The sequence below is a fragment of the Theileria equi genome (assembly GCF_000342415.1).
Source record: "Theileria equi strain WA chromosome 2 map unlocalized gcontig_1105316255037, whole genome shotgun sequence".
NCBI lineage: Eukaryota > Apicomplexa > Aconoidasida > Piroplasmida > Theileriidae > Theileria > Theileria equi.
Window position 1 is genome coordinate 272,866 of NW_004668230.1, and position 26,055 is coordinate 298,920.

The window sequence follows — 26,055 nt, forward strand, 5'->3', positions numbered from 1 at the left end:
ATCTTGAGATCGATATCCGCGTTGAAGAAGGTATTTAGTAACAGCGACGTTGTATGAAAATCTTGAGAATTTTATGGTTTAGTTTGTCATTATTTGCCCTAAGGGAATCGCTATCCTTGAAAATTTTGCCTGGATATGAGCGTTTGTATTCTCAGCAGCGTCTAACTTGCCCTGGAAATCATGGAATCTACACATTTCATGGCTCTGCCAACCCTTGTATTTCATTCATTTCTGGCACTCGTTTGACTAACTATGGTGGATTATCAGGCGTAGAATTTAGTCAAAAGCATGCTTCATTGCGTAATGTCAACGGTGTAGAGCCTGTCTGTGCGGAGACGAAAGAAGAAGGAAGAGATTCTGAACTGCTTAATGATAAAGAATCGGGTTCTCCCTCTAAAGATGAACAGGAAACCTTGGTATTTTCCGATTTCTCGGATTTGTACAAGGATATTCATATTCTGGACTCAAAAGAGATGCCTGTAGATATAGATGCTTCTGAACAATCTACCGAGTATGGCGAAGCTCCAAGTTCCGAGAGCGATACTTTATCTAAAAGGTTGTACGTAAAAAAACTATTTAAGAAAGTTCCAAGAATAGATGATACAAAGACCATCTTGATAAGGTCAAAGGCCTATGTCAAGGGGAGAGTTGGATCCAGATCTGAACTCGCATCCGGAAATTCAAATAAAGTTAGCACAAAAGAGCAGGATGATCAAACACCCGGGAACAAGATTTTATTTCCAGGTGTATATAATGGACTTCATCCCATAAAACATATGAAGAAAAGAGTATTAAGAGAATTGAAGGTTAAATTGGATTTGTATGCACATGCTATAACCCTTCAGTTGAAAAATGTCACTACATTTTATAAACAACTTTTGCGCTATATTCACCCATTCCAATACCAATTATTAAACACAATCTTGTATGATTGTTATACAAACAGAAAGGCAAAATTACCATTTGAAAAGCTTATGGCTAAACTTAAATCAATTAAAAATGAAATAATAAGTAAAGTAAATAAAATTAATGCACAAATAGAATTGATTCCAAAGTGTAGAGATGCATTCAACGTTGTAAAGACATACATTTTTGAGTTGGACTCTATGTATTCAAAGGGGGAAGAATATTTTTCATTATACAGATGGTATGCATCAATTCTTGGAAGAATACCCATAATTGATATAAATAGACCGATAGTTGCAGTTGTTGGTCATGTAAATATCGGTAAAACAACACTATTCCACAAGATAGCCTCTACTCCCTTTTCTGAGATGGATTCTGAGAAATCTGGATCTAATATAAAACAAATCGACATTATTTCCGGAGCTCTTGGATTGAAATGGAGTAATTCTGTTGTGCGGAAAAGTATGTCTAAGGATGCCAAAATAGCAGATTATAATTTTACCACACGTTCCATAAATTTATCGCAAGTACAATACAAAATCAATAACTTTCTATTTGATGGCCAAATTATAGATACACCTGGTATGTTATGGAGGGATGGAAAGAGTATTTTTGTCAATCCATACGAAAAGCTTACCGTACGTTTCTAACCACAATATATAGTTGTTTTAGTATTCAACTCTAAAGGATATGCCTGTTGGAGTCATATTTTGCTTCGATTTATCAGAGGATTGTTCACTTTATGACCAAATAAAACTACACAATACACTGAGAGACAGATTCCCTAAACGACCATGGTAACTATTACACCAAACACATGATTAATTCAGGAAAAATATAATTACCAAAGGTGAATTTTTGCCAGAAGCTACCAAAAAACTCGAAGAATTTGTATGTTATTTATTAGTTCCAGATATTATGTTACAGGGAATTGACGTGACAACACAAAAAAATATCTTTGATGAAGTACAGACGATGTTTAGGTCTCTTCATACTATATTACAGTTATAGTATATAGGGGAAAGTCCCGTAAATTATAAATATACATATTATATACTCTACATTTTTACAGCTTACCTATGTTATAATACTTCCTTGTCGTTTCTACCTACTCTAGACTCTTAGTGGTACACTTGATTCACTGGTCATCTTGGTACTGTGGAGAAGGGAGGATCTTGACTCAACATGGTACCCTTGAATCACTAGTGTACAGAACAACAAGAGTAGGTTGTGGGAGTACTCTCAAGACATGTACCCTTATAAGAAAACGAGTAATACTGTATACCAATAGTTAATGTGAGAGACTCCCTAGTCCTGCCTACTGAGAAGAGAGTAGTATATAGGGTATTCTCATTGTGATGTTGTAGGGACAATCAAACTAGAGTCGCGAGTACAGACCATAGTTTCCATGTACCCAATCCAGCGACTCCTGCACCAACTCCAGGTTTAGCAACTTTTAGAGATGCCTTAACAATATCATCCATACTGTATTTCTTATCTTTCAGTTCATTAATTCTATCTACTTCCTTCCTCAGATCTTCCTCACTAGGCCGAGTGCCTAAGTTAAGAAATGCGTACCATGAGTTTTCCCTAGTTGTAGTAGGTCTTCCGTAGTATATATATCTGGTATAATGAATCCCACTTTCAAGTATTTGAACAGCAAGTTCAACCAAGTCAAATTTATCTTCAGTCTCAGGATTACCATCTTTGTCATAATAAGCTCTAACGCCAATCAAGGGATAATCAGAACTTATACCTTTTAGAACCTTGCTCTTGTGCTTAACTTTATCAAGTTTAAATTGTTGGCCATTCAGAGAGTGCTCAATTATATAAGCACCTCGAGAAACAACTTTAACAATTATACTTATGCCACTACTATCGGAATATTTATCTATCTTAGATAAATCCGGGGTAAGTTTAGGGTAATATTCCTTAAGGTCTAGGAGCTCTTTGATTTTATTCCTATAGTGACTAGTATCTCTAGGATCAGGTATCAAATTCGGGGATACTTCACTCCAAGTGTTGCCATCACTAGCATTTCTTTTGAACCAATAAGTTGTATTATAATTTTGTTGGTAGGCAATGAGAAGAGGCTTACCAGTAAACTGTCTCCAGTAGACAGATATAAACTGGGCACCTTTAACAGGTGGGAGTCCAACTTGATAATTATCTTTGTCCTTAAAGCCAGAAACTGAGATTGAGGACGAAGAACCAGGATGTCCAATAGTGTGTGAGTAGTAGTGATAATGGTCATGATCAGGTGGATCAAGATAGCTTACCGTAATTCTCTGATTACAAACTGGACAGTAGTAACCAAGACTATACGAGGTAGTTCCACGAATCTTGTACGAAATTTTTACAGTATGGACTCCATTCTTGCAGTTCTGCTTGTCAAGCCTATCCTTTAAATTACTATTATTTATACCCCCTTGTTTAGTCCAATAGTTTGGGTTCTCAGGAGTGGACGTATAGTATTCTTCATCAATACCAAGTTTAACAAGTTGAATTAGGAGAGGGTTGCTGTAGCTAGAATCAAGTTCCCAGTAGTAGACTGCCACCTCTGTGACATTGGAATATCCAGAAGGGTTAGGAAGCACATTCTGAGGAGTGTCTCCCTTCTTAATCCCTTTAATCTTTACAACTTGGTCTTCTGGTTTGTACTCTAGTTTCTTGTATCCAGGAGCTTTTGGAAGATTTTCGGTGAGGATTACAATTATCCCTTCTTTACCATCTTGATAATAATATTCATTATTTTTATCACCATCCTCTTCTAGGTCATGTTTTCCAGGCACTTTGCTGATATCGATAGCAGCTTCATATTGGCCAACCATACTGAATCCTCATCCCACTCCACCTCTCAACTGATATGAAGATGATCAGTATGGATGAATGGTTATAAGCTGTTAAAACAATAGACAACAACGCGCATGCACATATGTTGTCTTACTAGAGGATCACGAAATAGACGTAACAGGGAAGTGGAGTAAGAAACAGAGACCTTTGTCTTGACAAGTCAGAGATACAGGTTACTACAAGAAGTCCTTTGTAGATTAATAGCACTGTGGAGGCTGTCTACTGGGAATGGGATCAAATAATAGACAGGATGCATGGGGTACTGATTTATAGTTATTCTTCCTATTCTCTTCTTCCTAGGTCTATACCTGCTCCTAGTCTTTACTCCATGCTGTGTTTGTAGAGAATAAAATGAGATCATTCCGTGGAGCCTTCAGTTGTTGATGGTATGCAGTAGAGGTCCGCACAGAAGACTCTTCCTAGGAATGGTCAGTAGCTAAAGGCTCCTCTTATTATTCCTCCTACACTGTAATGAGTGGCTTAGTCAAAGACGGGAATAACACAAATCTACTCCATTTGTCGCATAACAACTGACATCTTGTTCGTCATAGCCAAGGAATCTCACGGTTTATGTACTATTAAAAGGGTTCTATGTACAAATTCACACGGTCTTCCTGGAGCTACTTATGGACTTGTCTAATCGGTAATCTTCCTGGATGACATAATTGTCTACTAGGCTGTCTATCATGTTGGCGGTTTCCACATATATGCTCCCTTCTTGAGGGAGATTCTACATTCAAATTAGACTGTCATATGGTCATTCTGCATACATGGATGGTTTATCCATGGAAACACTGGTACTACTATCCCGAGTAGTAGAACATTCTTCCTTATCCTCAGTATTTAAGCTGGTATTTCCCAAGGTGTCTGCATAATGCTACCCTTAGATCATGCTACAGACTCTTCTGGCACGACTGTAGAATGGTACTACCATACCCCGAAGGGGAGTGAAGAACTACCCCTACCGGGTAGGAATAGAGAATCTCCCTCTGGTCAGTAGAGACTACTAGTAGGAAGAGCTCCTGTTAGTCGCTCAGGCTCCCATACTCCGTATACTCGCCATACCCCTACGGGGAGGATACTCATTCAGACCCTTCACTGACGGATAATCAATGAGTAGAAAAGGCGGAGTGAAACGACATTATTATGAATCTCTTTGGAGGACTTGAAAGTTGAGAAATCGGGCTAAAGTGTGTACAGCTAGCTGAATGAATGCGAACTACGGAGTAGTGAGCATAGTGAAATGTCCCGAAGAATGAGGGACTAGAGCGAACAAGCGACTAACAGGAGCTCTGCAGCGACCTCTGGGAGCCTAAGGAAGAGTAGGATTAAGGTCATCACTGGAGTGCAACGGAAGGAAGAATGACCTACCGTAGGCTTTAGCCGGAGGGAGATTCTTCCTCACTAGTGGTGATAACCACTTCGTGGTACCATTCCTATGAGACTCTTATGCGACCATAGGGAGCATGAATGCTAACCGAAGGGGAGACTATAGACATTCTCCTACCCCTTCGGGGGGTGAGTGTCTCCCTTCTAGGGATCATTCTTCCCACCCCTTCGGGGAAGTCTCTTCATGAGTATCATCATCAGTACCCATTCCTCACTCAGCAGTATCATCATCCATGGCCATGAGTTGACCACCATGTAGTCACAAGTATGGTAAGTAGTGCCTCATCAGTGTTACCGAAGGGAACATAATGCACATGCACTACAGGGTACCTTACACTCCATAGAGAGTCTTAGTACCCATTCTGGTATCCAGTGACTACACATCATTCTGCATAGTACCTCTCTATTCCATAGAGAATTTTCTATCCATGGTCTCCATACTGAGCATCCATACAGAGTAGTATCTAGAGACACTATGATCACCATGCATGGTCAACCTAGTATCCCTGTTAGAGAGTCAGTATCTTCCATGAGATTCTCTATCAGTACTCCTTCGGAGTTAGTACCCATTCTGGTCTGCATACTGAGCATTCCTCACTCCATGGGGAGTCTATAGACATTCTCCTACCCATTCTGGTATCCAGTGACTACACATCATTCTGCATAGTACCTCTCTATTCCATAGAGAATTTTCTATCCATGATCTCCATACTGAGCATCCATACAGAGTAGTATCTAGAGACACTATTCCTTTCCCGGTAGGGGGAGTGTTTCTCCCATACTGAGCATTCCTGGTACTCCTTCGGAGTTAGTACCATTCTGGTCTCCATACTATGACTACACATCATTCATCGACTTGCTCCCTTCAGTCGCCTTAATGCACTGATGACCATCTCTCACTCTATGGAGTGATGAGTACTAGACTATGGAACACTATCTGGAGTCACTATGATCACTATGCACCATATGACTGTCACTAGTACGGAGTGAGTACAGGGTCATTGTAACCACGTAGTGGTCAGTGGTATGGTCAACTGAACATGATGGGTGGCACACTATGCATGATCCACCATCTCCATAGTATGACTACACATGCATTAGTGCATGACCCAGTATGTATAATGGGTACTCATTCTGCATTACATGAGTAGTAAACACTCACTTTGTATAGGCATCTTACAGACACCACAATGGTCCATTGAGTGATGAGTATACTCCAGTCTCCACTATGTCACCATAATGATACACTCGATTCCATAAGTCTCCATTAGGTACTCATGGTTACCACAGTCACTATGGTCCACAAACATGGAGTTACTCCCTATGGAGTAAGTCTCCACTCCCCGTAGGTATACTACACATTCTCCATTCTGTACATGATACATGCACTCCAGTGAGTGGACTACCCATTCTATAGATGCCCATACCAGATACCATAGTGGGAACTGAATGGTCACCTAGCTCATCTATTACTTCGTTCACATTCTATACATGCTCTACCACTCTCCTACTGTCTCCATGTTAATACTCACCAGTACCATGACTGAATGTTGTACAGTGGTCAGGTAACCAGACACCCCTCCAGGCATCACTCACAAAGTAGTCATGCCATGTCACCAATTCCAGACTTGTGAACACCCTGGTAGATGGTCTCTCATCTCCATACTACATACAGTCACCTCACCATGCATACTTACAACTCATCTAGTCATAGTACTGACATTAAAAACTACACCCTAGCCTAGGTGGAATACAGATATACTCACCCTCACTATGTGGTTACCACACCACTACACCGTAGGTGACATGTTCAATATGGATGACAGTCTGTATGAATGTTCAATATCCCCTGCAAGGGGACTACTCATTATGGTCACCATGCAATACCAGATACCAACACATAACCAAAACTCATACAATACATACTTACAAAAGATGTAATGGTATGGTGTATTATCATTAGTTATGTTACAATAGTAGATACCATGTCACTACTATAATAGTGGGTGTATCAGAAATGTAACATTGTGAACACTAGTAATACGAGTTCCTCATCTTGTGGTCACCAATAGTTATACTACCATACTATTGAATAATTGTAGAATAATGGTACTAACATATTGTTACTATATAGTGAGACGAGATGTGTCATGGTAACGGATATGTATAGGTTACTAATCCAGATTAGTGATGTCACACTTTTCACATTGTGGTGAAGGGTACCATATTTCTACATACTAGTTACTCAGTATACACCATACCATTACATCTTTTGTAAGTATGTATTGTATGAGTTTTGGTTATGTGTTGGTATCTGGTATTGCATGGTGACCATAATGAGTAGTCCCCTTGCAGGGGATATTGAACATTCATACAGACTGTCATCCATATTGAACATGTCACCTACGGTGTAGTGAGGGTGAGTATATCTGTATTCCACCTAGGCTAGGGTGTAGTTTTTAATGTCAGTACTATGACTAGATGAGTTGTAAGTATGCATGGTGAGGTGACTATGTAGTATGGAGATGAGAGACCATCTACCAGGGTGTTCACAAGTCTGGAATTGGTGACATGGCATGACTACTTTGTGAGTGATGCCTGGTTACCTGACCACTGTACAACATTCAGTCATGGTACTGGTGAGTATTAACATGGAGACAGTAGGAGAGTGGTAGAGCATGTATAGAATGTGAACGAAGTAAGATGAGCTAGGTAACCATTCAGCTCCCACTATGGTATGTGGTATGGGCATCTGGTAGTATGAGTAGTCCACTCACTAGAGTGCCTAGTATCCCCGACAGGGCAGAAGATAGTACCCCTACCGGGCATGATACTCTCATGAAGAGACTTCCCCGACAGGGGAATAATGATGCTCAGGAAGAGTCTACCACCGAAGGTGGAATAGAGAATCTCCCCTATCGGGAAAGGAAGAGACTCTATGAGGTACCTAGAAGGGAGACACTGCCCAACAGGGCAGAAGAGTCTACCACCGAAGGGGTAGGAGAATGTCTATAGACTCCCCTTCGGTTAGCATTCATGCTCCCTATGGTCGCCTAAAGACATTCCATAGTGACAAACTCCCTAGTCTCCGACGTCGGTCGGGAAGAGTCTCATAAGAATGGTACCACGAAGTGGTTATCACCACTAGTGAAGACTACTCCCCCGAAGGTGGAATAGAGAATCTCCCCTATCGGGAAAGGAAGAGACTCTATGAGGTACCTAGAAGGGAGACACTGCCCAACAGGGCAGAAGAGTCTACCACCGAAGGGGTAGGAGAATGTCTATAGACTCCCCTTCGGTTAGCATTCATGCTCCCTATGGTCGCCTAAAGACATTCCATAGTGACAAACTCCCTAGTCTCCGACGTCGGTCGGGAAGAGTCTCATAAGAATGGTACCACGAAGTGGTTATCACCACTAGTGAAGACTACTCCCCCGAAGGTGGAATAGAGAATCTCCCCTATCGGGAAAGGAAGAGACTCCATGAGGTACCTAGAAGGGAGACACTGCCCAACAGGGCAGAAGAGTCTACCACCGAAGGGGTAGGAGAATGTCTATAGACTCCCCTTCGGTTAGCATTCATGCTCCCTATGGTCGCCTAAAGACATTCCATAGTGACAAACTCCCTAGTCTCCGACGTCGGTCGGGAAGAGTCTCATAAGAATGGTACCACGAAGTGGTTATCACCACTAGTGAAGACTACTCCCCCGAAGGGGATAGACACTCATGCCCCGACAGGGGATAGACTCTCTATGAGGTACCTAGAAGGGAGACACTGCCCAACAGGGCAGAAGATACTCACCCCCCAAGAGTCTCCGGAGGAGTACTAGAGAATCTCCCTACGGGGTAGGAATACTGCATGCATGTGGGGTAGGTACTCCTAGGAGAATGGTAGTACTCCCCCTAACGGGGAATAGAGACACTCCCCTACGGGGTGGGAAGACTACTACACCACCTCCCCTGAAGGGGAATAAAGAGTCTCCGAAGAAGACTAACACTCCTACGGAGTGAAGAATAGTCCTGTCTATCTGTCACCTATTAAGAATTTTGAATCAGTTTGGGAAATTTTATTTTTTTAGCCTTTAAAATGCCGATCCCCACAGTCACAAATTGCAAAAAGAAACACATGGTTTTTGGGATTTAACGCCTTGAAAATCAGAAATTTCTCATAGTCGGGAGACTGCTAAAAGTCTCCAAAACCCAACATTTACTTGACTTGGCCCGGATAACTACCACTCGGTGGATCGGGGGATAATTATCCCCAGATGGCGACCAGGCGACCATGGGGAGCCTGAGCGACTAACAGGAGCTCTTCCTCACTCCATAGACTCTTCATGAGTCTCTTTATGGGACTCTCTATTCCCACCCCGTAGGGGTAGTTCTTCACTACCCTTACAGGGCATTTTCCACTCCGTAGGAGTGTTAGTGTCTCTAGTGGTACCCATGGGGTACTGTTTTCACTCGATAGAGTGTAGATCTTCATTAGTCTCTCTAGAAGACTCTATGGAACATCTTCCCCGGTAGGGGAGATTCTCTATTCCACCTTCGGTGGTAGACTCTTCCTGAGCATCATTATTCCCCTGTCGGGGAAGTCTCTTCATGAGAGTATCATGCCCTTCGGGGATACTAGGCATTCTATGGAGAGTACTGTCTTCATGGAAGACTTGCTAGAGTCTCCAGAGACACTAACATGCATGCATGACTCAGTACTAAGAAAGATTCTCACTATCATCTATTCTGCAGACAACCTCCAGAATGACTACTGAGAGTCTCCATAAGAGACTACTAGAGTGAGAATAAGTGACCACTCAGGCTCCTATACTGCGTATAGTCACCACCTCTTCTCTACTCAGAGACACTAACATGCATGCATGAATGACTGGTCTCCATAAGAGTCTATAGAAGAGTCTCATAGGAATGGTACCACGAAGTGGTTATCACCACTAGTGAAGAAGAGACTCCCTTCGGCTAAAGCCTACGGTAGGTCATTTTTCCTTCCGTTGCACTCCAGCAATGACCTTAATCCTACTAGACGGAAGAGCTCCCAGAGGTCGCCATAGAGCTCCTTTCAGTCGCTCAGTCCCTCATTCTTCGGGACATTTCACTATGCTCACTACTCCGTAGTTCGCATTCATTCAGCTAGCTGTACACACTTTAGCCCGATTTCTCAACTTTCAAGTCCTCCAAAGAGACTCATAATAATGTCGTTTCACTCCGCTTTTTCTACTCATTGATTACCCGTCAGTGAAGGGTCTGAATGAGTATTCTCCCCGTAGGGGGTATGGCGAGTATACTGAGTATAGGAGCCTAGGCGAACAGAGGGAGGTGTACTGACCATTCCTGGTACCCTTCGGGGACTCTTTAATGGACTCTAACGGAGAGCCTCCATTCCACCTTCGGTGGACTATCATGCCCGGTAGGGGGTAGTGTTATTCTTAGTATCTCTGAGAGCATCATGCCAGAAGAGTCTGTAGCATGATCTAATAGTAGCATTATGCAGACACCTGGGAAATACCAGCTTAAATACTGAGGATAAGGAAGAATGTGGTACTACTCGGGAGAGTAGTACCAGTGTTTCCATGGATAAACCATCCATGTATGCAGAATGACCATATGACAGTCTAATTTGAATGTAGAATCTCCCTCAAGAAGGGAGCATATATGTGGAAACCGCCAACATGATAGACAGCCTAGTAGACAATTATGTCATCCAGGAAGATTACCGATTAGACAAGTCCATAGGTAGCTCCAGGAAGACCGTGTGAATTTGTACATAGAACCCTTTTAATAGTACATAAACCGTGAGATTCCTTGGCTATGACGAACAAGATGTCAGTTGTTATGCGACAAATGGAGTAGATTTGTGTTATTCCCGTCTTTGACTAAGCCACTCATTACAGTGTAGGAGGAATAATAAGAGGAGCCTTTAGCTACTGACCATTCCTAGGAAGAGTCTTCTGTGCGGACCTCTACTGCATACCATCAACAACTGAAGGCTCCACGGAATGATCTCATTTTATTCTCTACAAACACAGCATGGAGTAAAGACTAGGAGCAGGTATAGACCTAGGAAGAAGAGAATAGGAAGAATAACTATAAATCAGTACCCCATGCATTGTTACTCATTCTTCCTGGTATTGGTATTGCAGAATGAGGATCCTTGCAATACTATGGACAGCATGTTTAGTAAGATTGTGCAGTGCAGGGTGTCTTGGAGGAGGTACTAGAGATGACGAGGTTACTGATCAAGCAGAACAAGGAGGTTCTAATGAAGTATCTACGGAGAATATTAGTACTCCACCTACTCAACAAGGACAAGCTGCTAAACCAGCGACTCCTGTTACTCAGTCGGCTGGACAAGGTGATGATACTCTGGATCTTGCTCATCTGGACGAGTCCAAGGTGGATATTCTCAGAGCTAGTAGGAATGAAGTGGAGAAGAAGGAGTATTATCCAAAGGATACTTCCAAGATTACTACTGTTATGGATGGTAATAAGGAGTTATGGAAGAAAGATGAAGATTATCAAAAGTTCCTATCTGCAACATTGTCATCCAAGGGAAAGTCATCAGTACTTTTAATTTCTACCAATGCTGGTATAAAACACTTTAAGAAGGATGGAGACCAGTGGAAGAATGGTAACGAGGATCATAACAGTAAGCTTGAAGCTCTAAGGGAGATTGCGACAAGGTCTACTACTCCAACTCAAGCTTCTCAGTAGTGACTCCTCATGTATACTGAATATACAATGTAATACCATAATTCAATATATTGTTCACACTCCATTAGAGTGTGCATGTTTAACTAATGGTAGTCTTCTTTACATTTATAGGTAAAGTGAATGAGTAATACATATTCCTTCTTCTTCTTCCAGGGGTATGGTACACCATCCATTATTAATTCATGGACGGATGATAGAAGGAAAGACCCTCTACCAGGGGAAGAAGTAACATGAAAGATATAGGGAGAGAGATAGTGAGATCAAAAGGTCGGAACAGGAACAACAGCATGATAAATAGAGGTAACCAAGGTCCATTAAATGTTAAATGTGCTAATAGGTATATGAACGAGAGCTTTAAAAATAATTATAATTAATCTGCAAGAGAGATTCTCCGTTAACACAACTAATCGGTTCTGTTAAGCATCAGTTTTATTCCAAGTACTCAACTACTTTTCTGTGGATTTAAAATGCTGCTTCATGTGTTTGTCCATTATCTGAATAGTATATGGAAATTAAAAATAAATAGAAAATGTGAGATACCTTTTCCAGGGATTTACGCTCCGATTTGGATATGGGTGTCCCATCTGCATATTCAATTGGGATAAATTTGTCATCTAGTTTCCCAAATTTATTTGGATATGTCTTGTGTATAAATTCCTCCGGTGGAGTATTCAATTTTTCCAATCGTTCCTTCTATAAGGTATGATTAGAACTGTGCTTCCTTACCTCAAGAAGTTCCCTTTGTTGTTGCTTCTCCAATTTTCTCTGCTTTTCAGCTTCTTGCTCCTCTCTACATGGTAGGCATTTATTATTAAAAAACTAACAATGATTTATACTTTAGTCGATATTCTCCATTGTCACAATCTTCCAGGATTATTCCCAAGGATGGAAGATTTACATCCCTTACTTTATCACAGTATTTAAGCAGGTCTTTGGTCTTATCATTGGTTACCTCATTCTTTAGTACACCTTGTGCAAACTTTCTTGTCTGTTGACGCAAATCCGCCAGCTCCTTAAGGATTGCCTTTTCGTTGAGTGATTCTGAGATTTCTTTACCTCCATATTCACAACCAGGTTTGACTAACTTTAGCATCTATATCATGAAATGCATCTTTTGTCAAACGATAACTTACAGATAGGATGCGGTAGAGATAATCCTTAAATGATTTGCCCTGGGAGTGTTTGAGAAATTTATTTGGCGCAGACAAATAGCTATTTATGATTCCAATGAACTTTGATATTGCTGAAATAACTCTTGGAGTGTCAAAGTTATCAAGAATAGCGTCATGAACCTGTACATAGTCATGATTATGCATTTTTACATACCAATTGTTTTAATGTTTGGAAGTCATCATTAAGTTTCAAATCATCAACTGTCCATTTTTGTGGTGAATCAAGTGGAGATATCCGCGAGTTCAAAAGTCCAAAAAAGTGAAAGAAGGACTCGTCAATAGCTACTGCTTCGTCCATTCCGTCTGGACCGGAATTGAAGTTCAATGTAGAATCGTATCTAAACATGCGAAAAACATTGCAAATGTTCCATACCTGCTAGTCAAAAATAAGAGACGTATCTGTCTCTTGTTGTATTTACGTAGCATTTCCTTGACTGATGTAAAGTTCTTTAAGCTCTTGCTCATTTTCTGCCCTTGAATGTGCAAATGGCCAAAATGAATAAAGTAGTTGACCCATTTGTTGGTATCAAGATATGCTTCGGATTGTGCAATTTCATTGTCATGATGTGGAAATCTCAAGTCAATACCTCCAGAATGGAGATCAAAGACAGAATCTCCAAATATGCTACTAGACATGGCGCTACATTCTATATGCCAACCTAGAGAGTTTATAATCATGCTTAAAAACGTACCGGGTCTGCCTAATCCCCAAGGACTCTCCCAATATGGTTCTCCTGGTTTTGACTTTTTCCAAAGTGCAAAATCACTTTTTGATTTCTTATTGGCGGATACTTCACCCAAGGTTCCTTCTCCATCCAAGAGACGGTTCAAGTCGTTGAAACTTGTTGGTTCAAGCTTGGCGTATACATGTTTACCGCTGTTACGGAATGCTTCTATATCAAAGTATACACTTCCGTCGGATTCATATGCATAGCCATTAGCTATGATTTTCTCAATGAACTTTACAATGTCTTCCATGTAATCGCTAACTCTTGTAATACAGTCCGGTAGGCTGGATTTTTATGTCTAAAGCATTATCTAAAACTTACCGTACGTCTAAGGCAATCATATCTTCCCAAAATTCCTTCTCCCAATGTGAAGCCACTTCAGATACGCTTTTACCCTGTGTAATATTGTTTAACGAAAATGGGCGTCTTTGCTACTCATAATGACAAGCAAAACTATACCTCGTTTGCAGCTCTTTGTATGATCTTATCGTCTACATCTGTGATATTTACCACGAAGAATACGTCGTAGTTTAGGTAATTCTCCAGAATGCTACGAATGATATCGCAGGCAATGTACGTTCTTGCGTGACCCAAATGGGCGACATCGTAGACAGTTGGTCCACAGGAATACCATTTTATCTGCCTTCCTTCCTGAATGTCAAGTTTATGGCAAAGAAGAAACGATAACACCTACTTCTGGTACAAACTCGACCTTTTCTTGCGGGCAAAGCGAATTCCTAACGCGAAGCCCCGTAATCTGTTTGTTTTCCTTGCTCGGCGCTTGCCATGTTCGTAAATCCGATACTTGTGCCATTTGGTTGAAGCAATATCTATTCCTAATACCGAATGGTCCCGTAAAGCATATTCTAGAGCGATTCCTGACAGTTTTGACAGAATTAATAATGAGCATAAGACCTGTAAATGCCACTGGTAGCCTACTCAAAATCATAAGTAAACATTTTGTGTTTACGACGAAGCGGTTAAGCCCATCACCCAAGGCTCAGTACATATTCTCAAATGTACCGAAGAAGCTTGAGTTTTGCCTGTATAAATCTGTTTAGGAATGTAACAACGTTGAGTTTAGCCAAAAATGACCCCTCTGGCATGAAAACTTTGAGCTCCAAGCAGCTCGGTAAGTTCTCTATCCTATTCTCCGCGTTAATGCATATATATATCAATGTTTATATCCTTATCTATGCCTTAATACATCGTAATGTGGCTGTTGATAGGTAAAATTGCTGGCGATGTGTCCAAGTGTGCGAGCAGTGACATTAAGATATGGAACTCGTTTGTCGATTCCTGCGAGAACAAGCTGGAATCTTGTGATCAAAAGGATATTTTGCGGATTGTTAGAGCCATAATCAACTTTTACAGGTTCTATGGCCACGAGATACGAACAAGAGACCATCCCTTTGTGGAGGCAGTCTTGGAGCAAGTCGTTAAATACGTTTGTTTTGCCCTATCATGAGTATCGCTTACATATTTTCAGTGTGAAGCCTACAATTGCGGTGAACTGGGAGAGATATCAGAGATTTTTTCTGATTTGGCCAATCACAACCCCTTTGTTTTACAAGGAGTATTTACACTCTTGTCAAAAATTAGCATTACATTCAAGCTAAGACTCGCAGAAGCCATTCCAATAGATGTTATTAAGTTATCTTTGGCATTTTCAAAGTTAGGGATTCGTGATGATCCACTTTTTGGTAAGTTTTATGGCAATATCAACCTACCATTTAAGCACTAAATTGTGATTTAATAGGTACACTTGTAAATTTTGCGTGTAATGGATCTAATGGGTTTCGTTTAGAGGATCATAGGATCCTGCTGACGAGCTATGCCATTATTGGATACTATGATGAGAAGCTGCTTGAAATTGTCCTGGATGGATACTCAAAAACAAAGAACTTAAGTTCAAACGACCTCGGAATTCTCTCCTTCATTTTCAGCAAGTTGGACTATAAAAACGACAGAGTTAAGCAATTGTTTTACAAGCATAAAATTGATAGTGTGGAACTATTTGACATTCCAAGCTTTTGTGCAAACTTGTATAAACTGGATATCACTGTTCCGGAAAATCTTGTGAAAAGGATTGACGTCGATAAACTCTCTGCGGAATTATTTTTTGACACCGTACCGTTATTAGCAAGGTCAATATTTCCAGATGAACTAATCATGACCAAATATCTTGAATTTATCAAGGTTTGTTGATTTACTTTTGCAATTTATATCATTCAGGATTCTACATTTGATGATCATGTCAAAATTTTGGAGTATATCGTAAACTCTGAATTCACAGAATCGATGGAAAAGTTGTGTAACATGTGTATTAAGCACATTTTTGAGGGTATTTCTAGGGACAATCTTCATGCGCTTCCGGCAGAAGGTGAAACATTTGCAAACACATCAAGTATTGACAATTTCCAAACACTACAACTGTTGATAAAACTCCCTTGTTGTTGGCTCTATGACTATATTGAAAAGTTTGGTACTATTTTTAAATCGGTTCCTATTAAATATAAATCGCAATTCATCACACTCCTGTTCGGCCTATATACTTTTTTTGACTTTGCTCCAGGATCAAGTTTAATACCTGAAATTGAAAAACACTTTGGAACATCAATTCAAGAGGCCCTATCCGAAATTATCGCACAAGAAAATGTAAATAGAGCGCCATACACGCTCTGCGCGGAGGTTGAAGAACTATTAGGAGACAAGACAGAGGTGAGTATTTTATAGCAAACATAGTGAGTCCGGGACAATTGTCCATGTGAACAGAATGGGCATGATGGCTTTATATTTATTTCTCTTGTCCATATATCATAAAAGGGTGCTTAAGGATCTCTGTGCATTTGGTAGATTGCATGCTTTTATAAAAAATGCACACAGTGAGGAATTCCATCCTTCCTGAGGTCATAAAGCTTCATGATATAAATGCAAGCCATCTATGCTCTCTTCACAATTTAACTCATGAATACTATCTTAGGTCAGATATAACGCTGGGGGTGTGGTAGTTTTAGGAAGGATCGCAGACAAACTCATATTCCCTCTGTTTCCTGGAGATTTCGTGCACGTTCAAGGCTATAGGAGTGAGTATGACTGGGTACCTCTTGGCACGGTGCCAAGGCCTCAGGTCCTAATATCTCTACTATATCTCTCAAGGCTTGATTATAGTGTCATTCCATTGTCGTATCACCGGTGGAGGACCATAGACAAGGCACAGTGGGCAAGCGGATTCCTCTAGGCAGCCACCGACTCATTTCACATTTTATAACTATTTTTCAAACTCATAATGATATATTTATGAATTTTAGCGTTTATGTATACGATGTGGATAAATGTGTTAATGGTAAAGACAACTGCCGGGCGATACAGCAGTTAAATGGGCATAATCTTGACATAAATGTGGATTTCCAATGTTAAGATGCGATTTTTATTATTTTTTATATCCGTTACAAGTCTAGTCTGCTCTGAAGATGCCAAGGATGAGCCAAAGTCGTCCAACATCCACCTCAACATCAGTAAGAAACACACACTTTGACACGACTGCGCAGACTTTCCAAAGGACGATTCTGTCGGAAAACTAAACCTACAAACAGGTCAGTTTATCTCCATAGACCGAAGCAAGTGACCTACTAAAGTCATATACAAGGGAGAATGGCGATTTTACGACTGTAGTGGATGGTTATTTATTCTAGAGACTATGCGATATATACTCGCTTATGAGTCTTATAGTAGTCGGAACTTTAAAATTATCGGATTTGGAAAAGAAAGAATGTTCGTGACCCTGAATGTGCAGAGGAAGATGTTACTACTCCTGAGCTGACCATCTATTACAGTGTTGTGGACAGAGATATTACATGACAATTAGGCTGGACTAAAAACCTACCGCAGCACCCTATGATGGATAGCTACTTGTCCATCACTAGCCATGCTTATTCCCGCCATTCATTCACTATACTCTATCAAAAATGGTACTATTCTGGACAACTCTTCCACCATTCATTCTATTACTACCCCTTCTTCAAGGAACCAATGCAACTCCAACCGGAAACAAGATACCGATTAATTTAGACATTGCTGAGGAACCTAAGCGTTATATTAAGAATGTCCTATCCGAAGAATTTGCCGGAGGTATTTATTATACCATGAAGGGAGGTTATATATCTCGCTACGTATTTGGAGATGTGTTCGATGGACCAGAGCTGATTATCCCTGGAGATCCAAACTCTATAACTAGATCCGTTCTAGTTGTGCCTAGAGAAGACGGTACCAAGTATGTGAAGGTGCTTACAAAATATGTGGGTGCTTCTAGAAGGCCAATAGTTAAGGTTTTAGAATTTCTTAGATATCCAACTGATTTATACTATACGAAAATCCAGAGGGCTCCTTTGGAATTTGACATCCTAGATTTAAACCACAATCACATGATAAATGCCAAACTTTTGGGTGATTGGAAAAAACATGATGAAGATGTGGCCAATGGAAGGGCTACCATGGATATGCCAGAAAATTTGGAAACTCTACCCATGAAGTTTACTATTCAGGGAAACATGCGGGACAATTTCACAATTGGTTTGGTAAAGTATAACGGGTATGTCATAGAGAGCAGGACTGATGGACTATTGAACAGAGAAGTTACCTGGGAAGGAGGACTTTACAGGCCAAGGATTATCATTCTGTCAAGATATGCGGATAATACAGAGATTAGAGGTAGATATGTGTTCATTGAGGATTTTGGAAGATTCATTGGTCAAGCTAATAGGAAAATTTTGAATTTGTTTCTGTAGAGGTTTTTTGGTCCATATGCAGGATGTCTTTTGGTTTAAATCTGTAAAACTTCCTAGTTGATCACTACAGTCGAATTATTGTGGCATACCCCTTGGTACCATTTTCGGATACACTCCATATACATGAATAAACAGGGGATGAACCTGGTACAAGTACCGATATCAAGACACCCGTTGTCATTATCGCACCAAAGGTAACATTCCTGTTTCTAGCAAAAAATTCACAGGCAATTGTGGACTATGAAAAGCTCTACAAGAAGATGATGGAAGTTGGCCCCGGGACAACCAAGACTCAAACAAAAGGTGAGTCTCTCGTCTGGCACAAAACAACTTTTATGGATGACTAAATGGTGGTTAAGATCCGCATTCTTGCAATGAAATATCCTTTTACAGAAAGGGAGACTTTGTACGATGAAAAGGTTGCACTCTCAGACCCCGTATCCAGGAGAGAACTCTTGTTCGAGGTACGTTTAATGGGTTCTCTGTTCGCTCTAAAGCTCTATTCATGCTACACATTATGGTTGCCAACGCTCACTCCACTACGCTCCATTCACATTCATTAACCTTACAGCTACTAAAGGATGTGGAATCACGAATAGCCTTTTACAGGGCAGACGCTAGCGAAATGGAGATGGTAGGTTCTAGCGGTTACAGGATAATGGTATTGAGTACGTGAATGTATTGGGTGTATCTGACGGGGAAGGTTGATATCTTCCCGGCCATGGTAGTCCTGTTCTTCTGCGGGTCTCAAGGAAGAAAGAAGACTGATAAGGCTCCTCAATCTATACCCCAGTCGTTCATATGCTGGTTCCGGGTGTCAAAAAACTCATTACACTTCTCTTTAGTTGCTGGCCTCGACTGGTAACTAGGCCTGTGATGGTTCGTTCCCCACACCGTTGTGGCATCACTACTCTCTAATTTATGCTCATGTCTGTTTTAATACCAAACGTTACACTAAAACATTATCTGTAAAACATTTTTTAAGTAAGTCTATAACTACCCAGTCAACTTTGAACATCACTTTCCTTCGTTCTTGCAAAAATGGCTGATGATGAGAAAACATCCGAAGTTACCCAACCAAAAGACTCGAGACCACCAAATTCCCTAATTGTAAGTTAATTTAGTCCACGCGTGTCTCTGCGGACTTTTACATCCGCCCGGAAGCCTCTCTATGCTCAAGGGCGCCGTCCCGCTCGCGGAACGTGGTCCCTATTCACTCGCATCGTGACGGGAAACACTCGTTTTTAGGTATCACTCTCCAAGAATTCCTCATTTTATGCTAACATTGGAGTGAAGTTGTTAAACGGCACTGCAGAACAATCGAATTATGAAGAAATTTTCGTGACAGGGCTCGGCACAGCCATAAAGGTTGCCATCGAAACTGCAATGATGCTTTCCTCGCGCAAAATTGGTAAGTTGGATATGCATAGATCATTGTGTTAATGCGACTGAAGGAAGATGGAAGAGACTGTGTCGCTAATCCTGGTGGCACCTGTCCATCCTACTCTTCTTTAAGCTCCCAGAGGTCGCCATTGCTCACTACTCCATAATTCACTTTATGCTTACCATGGACATCGCATAATACAAATTAAACCGCTACACTTCCATTTAGGCGTCATCAAAAGGATTGAGACATCATACTACAACTCTGAAACCATCAAGAGGCACATTCCAAAAATCAACATAATTGTAGCAAAATGCCCAGCATGAGCTTAACAGTTACACGCGCATCTGTATATGCTTTCTACTTGTCTCTGGACATTCCTATGGACTGTGATCCATATAAACGTCTCCAGAGTATTCATGGTACTTTTGTGTTCTTCCCTGTAGTCTCGCTCCGCTAGTCTGTCACCCTCCTGCTGTTGTGATCACTTTGAACTTTCCTTGGTGATGTTTTCTAGTTAACCAAATACACTCTAAAATGCCATCGGTTTGTATATTTATAACTCCATATTGATGTTGTAGAAAGCCAATTTTCTGGATCCAGACGATTTTCCATCACATCCACCTGAAACCATAAAATTCCATCTTACGCTAGGGTTTGTTTATCTTTTGTGATTTATGAGTCTATATTTTTGGCAAATTTATTGTTTTAAGTGGTCTTTTGTATATGGGCGAGCTTTTGCCTCTAATTTTGTTCATTATACGTTGTTTGTGCTTTAAATGTGCTAATTGTGGGATCTGATCGATATTTCAGCGTCTGTTTCGTGTTTTTGTTGGTTGTATTAGCCATTGTATACAATTTCTTTACTTCAATCAAGGTACGTTTGTTCATCCGTAGCTCTCCCTGCTTATAGATCCTCGATATTTACCACAAATACAAATGTACAGAACGACCCGGCGCTTTATACACAGGTATACCCTGGAAGTGACAAGGAAAAGTACTAGCAAGTGATCATTTATTCCTCTGGTCACATAAAAGTTGATCCTTGTAAAGTTACAAAATGAGCGGACTTGTGTATCCAATGGAAAAGCTCTGTCTTCCAGGACAAGGAGAATTTCCTTACCCAGAACCAACACAGGAGGTTAAACGGGATCCTGCAGTTTCTGAAGCAAGTTTGTTGTTGTCGTTTATATTTATCTAACGTGTAGAGGAACAAAAGTTGAGACGAATTCTTGAAAAGAGTGAAGCAATGTTCAGAGCGGAACCACCAAACCCATACGCTCCGATTAATTCAGCAAAGGTTCCATCGATTTTTCCACAGGAACCTCTCTCTCACTATGCCACCCCTACACAATTTTCAAGAATGTCAGAGGGAACGTTATTTTTCATTTTTTACTTTCTTCCGGTAAGTATTGGCAGGAGTACGTCGGTGTGACTGCCAGGTCCCCAAGAATGAGGAATAGTGACCATAAGGTGTATGAGCATAAAGTGAGTTATGGAGTAGTGAGCTAGGGGATCTCTAGGAGTCTGTGTATTCATTGGCAGATGGATGAGCTACATCTCTACCAGTATCGTCCCCTAGTGATAGTCTATGCTCCCATAATGGCGTATAGTCGCCAAAGCTCATCCTCCCTCTGGCTAACGCCCATGGTCGTCTATAGCATTCAATATCACACATTACACGCCACAATTAGGGAACAATCCAGCAACAATTTGCTGCGCAGGAGCTCCGGAAGCTCTCTTGGAGGTTTCACACCAAGTTGTTGCTCTGGTTCAGACGTTACGGAGAGCCGTTCAAGGTCACAGAGACATTTGAGCAGGGGAGTTTCTACTGCTTTGAGATAGAAGGTTTGTTTTCTATAAACTTTATACCATTTACAGAATGGAAAAAGGTCGTTAGACCCGACTTTACCTTTTATTACTCATTTTTGGAGGAATGATCTTTCTCCACGAACTTGGATCCCTAGGTGATAAACACACTCTCTCAAGAGGGGATTTATAAATGCTGGTATGTTCAGCGTGGTATAAATTTGCATGAAAAGTTTTACATATACACTAGCGATTCTGCACCTTGATGCAACATGTCGAGGTTCGACAGTACTCTGCATTTTTACGAGTTCAAGAGCACATACGCGGAGTTTTTACGACCGATAACCATTAACTTGCGAGAATAACGCTGGAAGGCTGGATTCTTTTACAATTTTCATAAACTTGTACATACTGGGTGAGAATAAAAATGAACATTTTTGTGAAGCTTTGCGGTTGTTGTTGCGGGGATTCCGAGACTGAAGTGGCCATAACTCATGTCATTAAAAGGGAGGAGCCATGCGTCGCAAAGCCTGAGCCAGAGAAGAGCTCGGAAGGCGCTCGATTGGTTGTGCCAGAAGAACCTTCTACGCCGCAAGAGGAACATATAGAGGAGGAACAACCCAACTTTGTTGCCGTAAAAAAACCCCTAAAGTTCAAGAAAAAGGAAATTGAAAGAATCACAATAACTGGTGCCGTGGCAGCGTTGCCGCCACCACCCAGGGAAGAGATTGTGGGCGACATTCCCAGGGTTGGCCCACCCAAGTCACTTCCAAAAAAGAGTGGCGCCTACCTCATTTATTCCCTCGAGGATGGTGGCAGCCTTTGCATAAGATATGCACACGATGCTCCATCTAGCGACTTTGCGGGTGTTTTGGCGTTTGTAGAGCCGGGCAAGGATATTTCAAATTACCATTATGAAAATAACGGCGGAAAATGTATTTTATCCACAGGTGTGCAGGAATATATGGGCAGTCGGTTCCAGCACGATCGCAAAAAGTATTTCGAGGCTTGGTTGGCCTTTTTGCAGCTTCTAAAAGCACACAGCGGTAACCTCTACCTTTTGTCAGCGTTCAAAGTCTCACCTCCGCCAAAGGTGCTCATTTTGCTCTACAAGGGCGGTGTCATTGTCGAGGCGCCACTGGACCAGGCCATTCACGTTGCAGACTACGAACTCGCCGCAGTGATTCCCTCATCACTCGATTATAAAGAAAAGTTGGGAGAAGACTATTCAAGACTCTCATTTAACTCTATGGTCACCAAATTTGGGGCCCTCTTGGAATTGTCCTGATTTTGTCGTGTACTCTGTATATTCTATGCTCATTTATAGAGCAGATGACGAAAACGCATGGTCCCGGTAGTGATTCTGGGATGGGCGATTTTTGCAGTGATTCCACTCCACGCCTACCTTGGCGTAGGCCATAAACAAAGGGACGGCTATCTAGGGTGGAACCAAGGTGGCTCTCGCCCCTTTTACACACTCGATCAACCCAAGAGAAGATTTGAAAGGTAAGTTTAATGCTGTCTTGAGCAAAGCGAAATGTCCCGAAGAATGAGGGACTAGAGCGAACAAGCGACTAACAGGAGCTCTATGGTGACCAAAGGGAGCTCTTCCGTCTATTAGGATTCTCACTGCGTAAGTACGACTGTAAGGAGTACTGAAACAGGTGACCTACCGACGTCAAAGACTAGGGAATATGACAACTATCCGACTGGAAGAAGGATGGGAGCTAGGTGACTATACGGAGTATAGGAGCCTGTGTATTCCTATTCTTATACTGGGAAGGTTCTAATGCTTGCTATCGATGTGGTATGGGTGAGGGAAACCTTTGGAATCTCAGGTTAGGGTACCATAGCTGAGACTAATGAAGGATGACCATGTCTACTACCATTGTCCCAGAAATGACAAGCCTAGTGGTCCCAATTACAGCTCCTCCACTCTTCCTACATCTCTGGAGAAACAAAGGCTCCCTTGTGCTCATTAATCCTCCTTTGGAGGACATTGCTCCTATACTAAAGTACAGTCGCCTGTTCACTATTCCATAGTCCACATTCTGCTCAAGACATCGCATTCATTCACCATTTAAACATCGAAAACACATAGGTACAATGTTCCTCCGCCTGGTTCGAAAATTGATACCGCCGTGCGTGGCTTCGAGTTGGATCCCCTAAACACTATTCCCTGGGAATATGAAATGCCCATTATAAAGACGTTCAAAAAGGAGCAGAATATTGGATACAAATTCTTGAAGAATGAATGGGGGTATCTAGATCATTCGCGTGATCCGGAACAACCGGCTGGAATTCTTGAAGGTGGTCCCCAAAACTACGACGGAAAGGGACTGGAAATTAGCCATGGAAAGGATCGTCATAGAACCGAAACATTTCCATATCCTCTTGATCATGGTTATAGATGGAGACAAAGAGGAAGACCCGGTGCAATAACCTTTTTTATAAATCCAGATGCTTATCAAAGTTGCGCAATTAATGAAACAGATTTAGACTTGGAAAGGAGGCAATGGGGATCCTGGCATCAGCCTGCTTATACCAGAATGCCATACATTTTATCTGCATGGAAGTCCTCCATAAAGCACCAAAATGCTGAAGAGGTTCCATATCCCTGGTTAACTAGATGGGATGTATTTGAAAGAACTCCAGTTTATCAAAAACCTCCTCCTGAATTCATAATGAATCCAGATATGGATCTAAAACTTGCAGCGGTAAATCGTTTTGCGGGTTACATGCCCAGAACTTATGAACGTGTGGAAGAGGAACTCGTAAAACAAAAGAAGCTAATACGCGAATGGGATCGTCTGGAAGCATTATACAACGAAACAAATGATCAGGAAACACTCAATAGGATGAATCAGATTAAAAAGATTCTATTTAATCCTCCGGAATTCGAAAAAACTGATTCTCCTGTTCTAAAGGCTGTTGCAGAGGCTGCGCTGATAAGAGCTAGAAATATGTTGAGAGATCAGGCCAACTATAAACCCACTGATCCAGAGTATATTGAATATCATTTACGAAAGTCACGTCCCCTTGGGTCGGACCTGGCAGGAGATAGCAACTACACTGGAGAAGAACGGACCGTAGTACTCAATTTGATAAGTTATCATCCAATAGGAAAAACATTTAGACGATACACAAGTATAGAGGAAATGGCTGAAGCTTACCACATTTATCTAACAGAAGCTAGAAGGGAGGGAAGAAATCATGTCATGACCAAGGCTGGAGTACACCCAGAGTACCAGGAGTATCTTCTTAGAAATGATAGAAGGAAATTCCCGGCAATACAGGCCAATTATGCCCCAATATGGGCTCATCGCAAATTCGGTCCAGAATTCGGAGATGCTATTCGCGATTCACAAAAGCTTCCAGAAAATGCCCTTTCACGATTTGGCACTAAGCTCAAAAAGCGGAAGCGCCGCTTAAATAAACATGACCGAAGCGTAAATTACGTCGACGACTACCATTGCTTTGAACAAGAATACAACTATTAACAGCAACAGTAGCACAGCCTCCAGCAATCACAAACGGACGCCCAAATCTAAATGCATAAACACATACACTCTATCACTAGCTAACATAAAAGTGCGTGGTTGGAAAAATTAGAACGATCCTACTTCTGCTTAGGCCGGCCTACAAAAAACCAACCACTACCATTAAATGAATGAATTAAACATGCCAACTGGCACGAACTACCAAAACGTGGGCGTAAACCTTTATCGGAATATCACCCGTATAAATTCGATAAGCGGACGTATGTTTGCCCAAACGCCCATAGGCTATTCGATTCCGATATCTTAAGAGTGATGCCCTCTAGCAAGCACCCTGTAATTTGAGTTTTAGTGTCTGTCTGTTTGTTTGTCTGTCGATTTGTTACATGTAGACCACAGGTCCAAGGAGTTTACACACTTCAAGTGTGATAAACTGCATGATAAAGAGTGAATCGCCGCACACACCGCGGCAACTCACGGGTGAGAACCACTAACCGAGCATTAAATGGCACAACCAAAACGCAAGAGTTAATGGTTCTGAAGAGGAGGTATGTACGGTGGGGATGTGTAATAATGTGGGGTATGCGTAGCTTCGGAAGGAAGAAACGCAAGTGTCTATCCCAGGGAATGAGAAACGTCCAGAGGAGTTGAATGTGGCACTTTGATAGCATGTATGTGTTTGTCGTCCCGTCTGCTGACTGCAAACCCGCAGACCGCGGTGCAATCCAGTGGAGGGTGTCTAGGTGGTTAAACCAGGCGCTCCGGAAAATGTGCAACATGGTGTATGGAGCGTAGCATACGAGTGAAACGA

The 26,055-nt window shown here is 41.4% G+C and overlaps 10 protein-coding genes across 10 annotated transcripts, besides 1 other annotated feature; 8 read left to right on the forward strand and 2 right to left on the reverse strand.

Annotated features, from left to right (window-relative positions):
• Window positions 1–53: 53 nt before the first annotated feature.
• Window positions 54–1,917, forward strand: BEWA_036090 (conserved hypothetical protein; the record flags this gene model as incomplete). Its single annotated transcript, XM_004832968.1, has 4 exons — window positions 54–1,544; window positions 1,579–1,703; window positions 1,737–1,797; window positions 1,834–1,917. 4 exons carry the CDS (start codon window positions 54–56, stop codon window positions 1,915–1,917), a joined length of 1,761 nt encoding a protein of 586 aa, XP_004833025.1.
• Window positions 1,918–2,279: 362 nt separating this feature from the next.
• On the reverse strand, window positions 2,280–3,737 carry BEWA_036100 (hypothetical protein; the record flags this gene model as incomplete). Its single annotated transcript, XM_004832969.1, has 1 exon — window positions 2,280–3,737. The coding sequence occupies one exon, from the start codon at window positions 3,735–3,737 to the stop codon at window positions 2,280–2,282; it is 1,458 nt and encodes a 485-aa protein (XP_004833026.1).
• Window positions 3,738–11,297: 7,560 nt separating this feature from the next.
• On the forward strand, window positions 11,298–11,867 carry BEWA_036110 (signal peptide containing protein; the record flags this gene model as incomplete). The annotated part of the gene is made up of 1 exon (XM_004832970.1): window positions 11,298–11,867. One exon carries the CDS (start codon window positions 11,298–11,300, stop codon window positions 11,865–11,867), a length of 570 nt encoding a protein of 189 aa, XP_004833027.1.
• A 353-nt stretch (window positions 11,868–12,220) lies between these two features.
• Window positions 12,221–12,242: a sequence feature (AT_rich).
• An 87-nt stretch (window positions 12,243–12,329) lies between these two features.
• Window positions 12,330–14,716, reverse strand: BEWA_036120 (cysteinyl-tRNA synthetase, putative; the record flags this gene model as incomplete). Its single annotated transcript, XM_004832971.1, has 10 exons — window positions 12,330–12,560; window positions 12,594–12,657; window positions 12,692–12,960; window positions 13,001–13,159; window positions 13,194–13,377; window positions 13,413–13,698; window positions 13,732–14,051; window positions 14,089–14,162; window positions 14,227–14,418; window positions 14,462–14,716. 10 exons carry the CDS (start codon window positions 14,714–14,716, stop codon window positions 12,330–12,332), a joined length of 2,034 nt encoding a protein of 677 aa, XP_004833028.1.
• A 264-nt stretch (window positions 14,717–14,980) lies between these two features.
• Window positions 14,981–16,503, forward strand: BEWA_036130 (hypothetical protein; the record flags this gene model as incomplete). The annotated part of the gene is made up of 4 exons (XM_004832972.1): window positions 14,981–15,214; window positions 15,257–15,470; window positions 15,527–15,966; window positions 16,003–16,503. 4 exons carry the CDS (start codon window positions 14,981–14,983, stop codon window positions 16,501–16,503), a joined length of 1,389 nt encoding a protein of 462 aa, XP_004833029.1.
• A 1,232-nt stretch (window positions 16,504–17,735) lies between these two features.
• On the forward strand, window positions 17,736–19,230 carry BEWA_036140 (signal peptide containing protein; the record flags this gene model as incomplete). The annotated part of the gene is made up of 5 exons (XM_004832973.1): window positions 17,736–18,477; window positions 18,690–18,748; window positions 18,782–18,857; window positions 18,948–19,018; window positions 19,126–19,230. The coding sequence occupies 5 exons, from the start codon at window positions 17,736–17,738 to the stop codon at window positions 19,228–19,230; spliced, it is 1,053 nt and encodes a 350-aa protein (XP_004833030.1).
• A 230-nt stretch (window positions 19,231–19,460) lies between these two features.
• BEWA_036150 (conserved hypothetical protein) lies at window positions 19,461–20,281 on the forward strand. The gene is made up of 3 exons (XM_004832974.1): window positions 19,461–19,664; window positions 19,803–19,965; window positions 20,167–20,281. Exons 1-3 carry the CDS (start codon window positions 19,596–19,598, stop codon window positions 20,262–20,264), a joined length of 330 nt encoding a protein of 109 aa, XP_004833031.1. The 5' UTR covers window positions 19,461–19,595; the 3' UTR covers window positions 20,265–20,281.
• Window positions 20,282–20,418: 137 nt separating this feature from the next.
• On the forward strand, window positions 20,419–21,905 carry BEWA_036160 (conserved hypothetical protein). The gene is made up of 7 exons (XM_004832975.1): window positions 20,419–20,484; window positions 20,520–20,593; window positions 20,752–20,815; window positions 20,886–21,110; window positions 21,147–21,343; window positions 21,633–21,786; window positions 21,820–21,905. The coding sequence occupies exons 4-7, from the start codon at window positions 20,999–21,001 to the stop codon at window positions 21,876–21,878; spliced, it is 522 nt and encodes a 173-aa protein (XP_004833032.1). The 5' UTR covers window positions 20,419–20,484; window positions 20,520–20,593; window positions 20,752–20,815; window positions 20,886–20,998; the 3' UTR covers window positions 21,879–21,905.
• Window positions 21,906–22,050: 145 nt separating this feature from the next.
• On the forward strand, window positions 22,051–23,042 carry BEWA_036170 (conserved hypothetical protein). The gene has a single exon (XM_004832976.1). It carries the CDS (start codon window positions 22,175–22,177, stop codon window positions 23,033–23,035), a length of 861 nt encoding a protein of 286 aa, XP_004833033.1. The 5' UTR covers window positions 22,051–22,174; the 3' UTR covers window positions 23,036–23,042.
• An 897-nt stretch (window positions 23,043–23,939) lies between these two features.
• On the forward strand, window positions 23,940–25,247 carry BEWA_036180 (conserved hypothetical protein; the record flags this gene model as incomplete). Its single annotated transcript, XM_004832977.1, has 1 exon — window positions 23,940–25,247. The coding sequence occupies one exon, from the start codon at window positions 23,940–23,942 to the stop codon at window positions 25,245–25,247; it is 1,308 nt and encodes a 435-aa protein (XP_004833034.1).
• Window positions 25,248–26,055: the final 808 nt, after the last annotated feature.